This window comes from Colobus angolensis, unplaced genomic scaffold (genome assembly GCF_000951035.1).
Source record: "Colobus angolensis palliatus isolate OR3802 unplaced genomic scaffold, Cang.pa_1.0 Scaffold97, whole genome shotgun sequence".
NCBI lineage: Eukaryota > Metazoa > Chordata > Mammalia > Primates > Cercopithecidae > Colobus > Colobus angolensis.
The window spans coordinates 8,627,509-8,628,844 of record NW_012123709.1 but is presented as its reverse complement, the minus strand read 5'-3'; the positions used below and the strand labels follow the sequence as shown (position 1 = coordinate 8,628,844).

Here is a 1,336-nt window from a genome sequence, read left to right as displayed (position 1 = left end):
GAACTCCCACCACGTAACGGCAAACTTGATATGCATGCTAATGACCTACAATTATGAAATTAAAAAAGAAAAATGCTAAAGGATGCCAGAGTGAACCTCAGTGAAACCCACAGAGACCCACTCTCTTTTAACTTTTTACAAATAAACTTAAACTATAAACTAGAAACACAAATAATCATGAGTGGCTCTAACATTCAAATGAAGTAAATGGATTGTGTAGGAGATTCACCCCATAACTCTATTTTTAAAGTGTCTTGACCAGCTCTTTGATGATGGTGATGTTTATCTCCTTCTTCTCGGCAGCCAAGCCCAGCAAAAGAATAGCACAGGGCGTTTGCTGCCGAAGCCTGGGTGCTCCTGGTTCTCCTGGTGCTCCTGCACGATGGGCTGTGCAGTAGGGTTGTTGTGAGGAGAACCCTCCGTGTCCTCTCCTTGCGCTGGCTCCTCGCTGTCAGTGAGGCTCATCTCACAAAGATCTTTGGAGAGTTGGAGGCGGGGATCTGAGTGCAGCGCCAGTGCCCCCTGCTCCTGCCTGCCCACCCCGCCTGACGGCTCTACTCACCACCATGCTTGTGGGCAGCCCCAAGCTCCTGGGGGACTGGGGCTCCGGGACCGGGCTCATCAGCAGGGTTCTGGGAAGAGGCCAGGAGTTTGCTGTGCCCCTCACTGTAGTCACTGCAAGCCCCAACACCATCTCTTGAAGCTCCAGCTGCTTTACCTGGAGGGAGGGGTGCTCAGCTGTCACGCCGCTGCCGTCACCCACTCTCATGCCCACCCCACCGCACCCCCACCCCCGCAGAGATGCTGCACACGCTACCTTCATCTCCTCCCAGTCCTGGGCCAGCCTGATGATGTCCTCCTCCCCGCGCTGCATCTTTGACATTGCCTCCTGGTTCATTTATAAGGTGACGAATTTTCCTGTGGGAAGACAGGGCTCAGACGCTGGGGCCCCTCTGAGGGCCCTGCAGCTCCCCCTGCCGTGCCCTGGCCTCCCACTCACTGATGGCATCTTTGTCTCCAGTAACGGATGAATTGAACTTGTAGTTTCTCCACACGCTCTCTCAGGTCTGTCTGCTCCTCCAGGAGGTCCATAAGGCCGCTCTGGAGCCAAAATAATGGGGTCACATCTCGGTAGCGGCCTGTCCCACCCCTGCCCTTCTTGGCCCATGCCACACTCACTCACCTCCAGTTTCTCCATGACTTCCCGCAGGCCCCGCCGGGTCTCCCCAATCACAGACTCGCCCCCAGTCCCTGGGGCTGGGACCGCTGCCTCCAGCTCCTCCTCGGCCGAGGCCACCGTGTGAGCCAGGCGCTGGCAGCACACCCCCTGCTCTGT

At 56.4% G+C, this 1,336-nt stretch overlaps 1 protein-coding gene across 1 annotated transcript in view; it reads right to left on the bottom strand.

The window, feature by feature from the left end:
• Positions 1–6: 6 nt before the first annotated feature.
• LOC105505044 (putative golgin subfamily A member 8D) overlaps positions 7–1,336 on the bottom strand; it is a 20,574-nt gene continuing 19,244 nt past the window's right edge. Inside the window, exons 13-17 of the mRNA XM_011932730.1 lie at positions 1,184–1,332; positions 1,001–1,101; positions 818–918; positions 563–718; positions 7–476 (exon numbers count right to left, since the gene is read on the bottom strand). Coding sequence (XP_011788120.1) covers positions 283–476; positions 563–718; positions 818–918; positions 1,001–1,101; positions 1,184–1,332 — 701 coding nt within the window. The 3' untranslated portion in view covers positions 7–282. The remainder of the gene's footprint in view (positions 477–562; positions 719–817; positions 919–1,000; positions 1,102–1,183; positions 1,333–1,336) is intronic.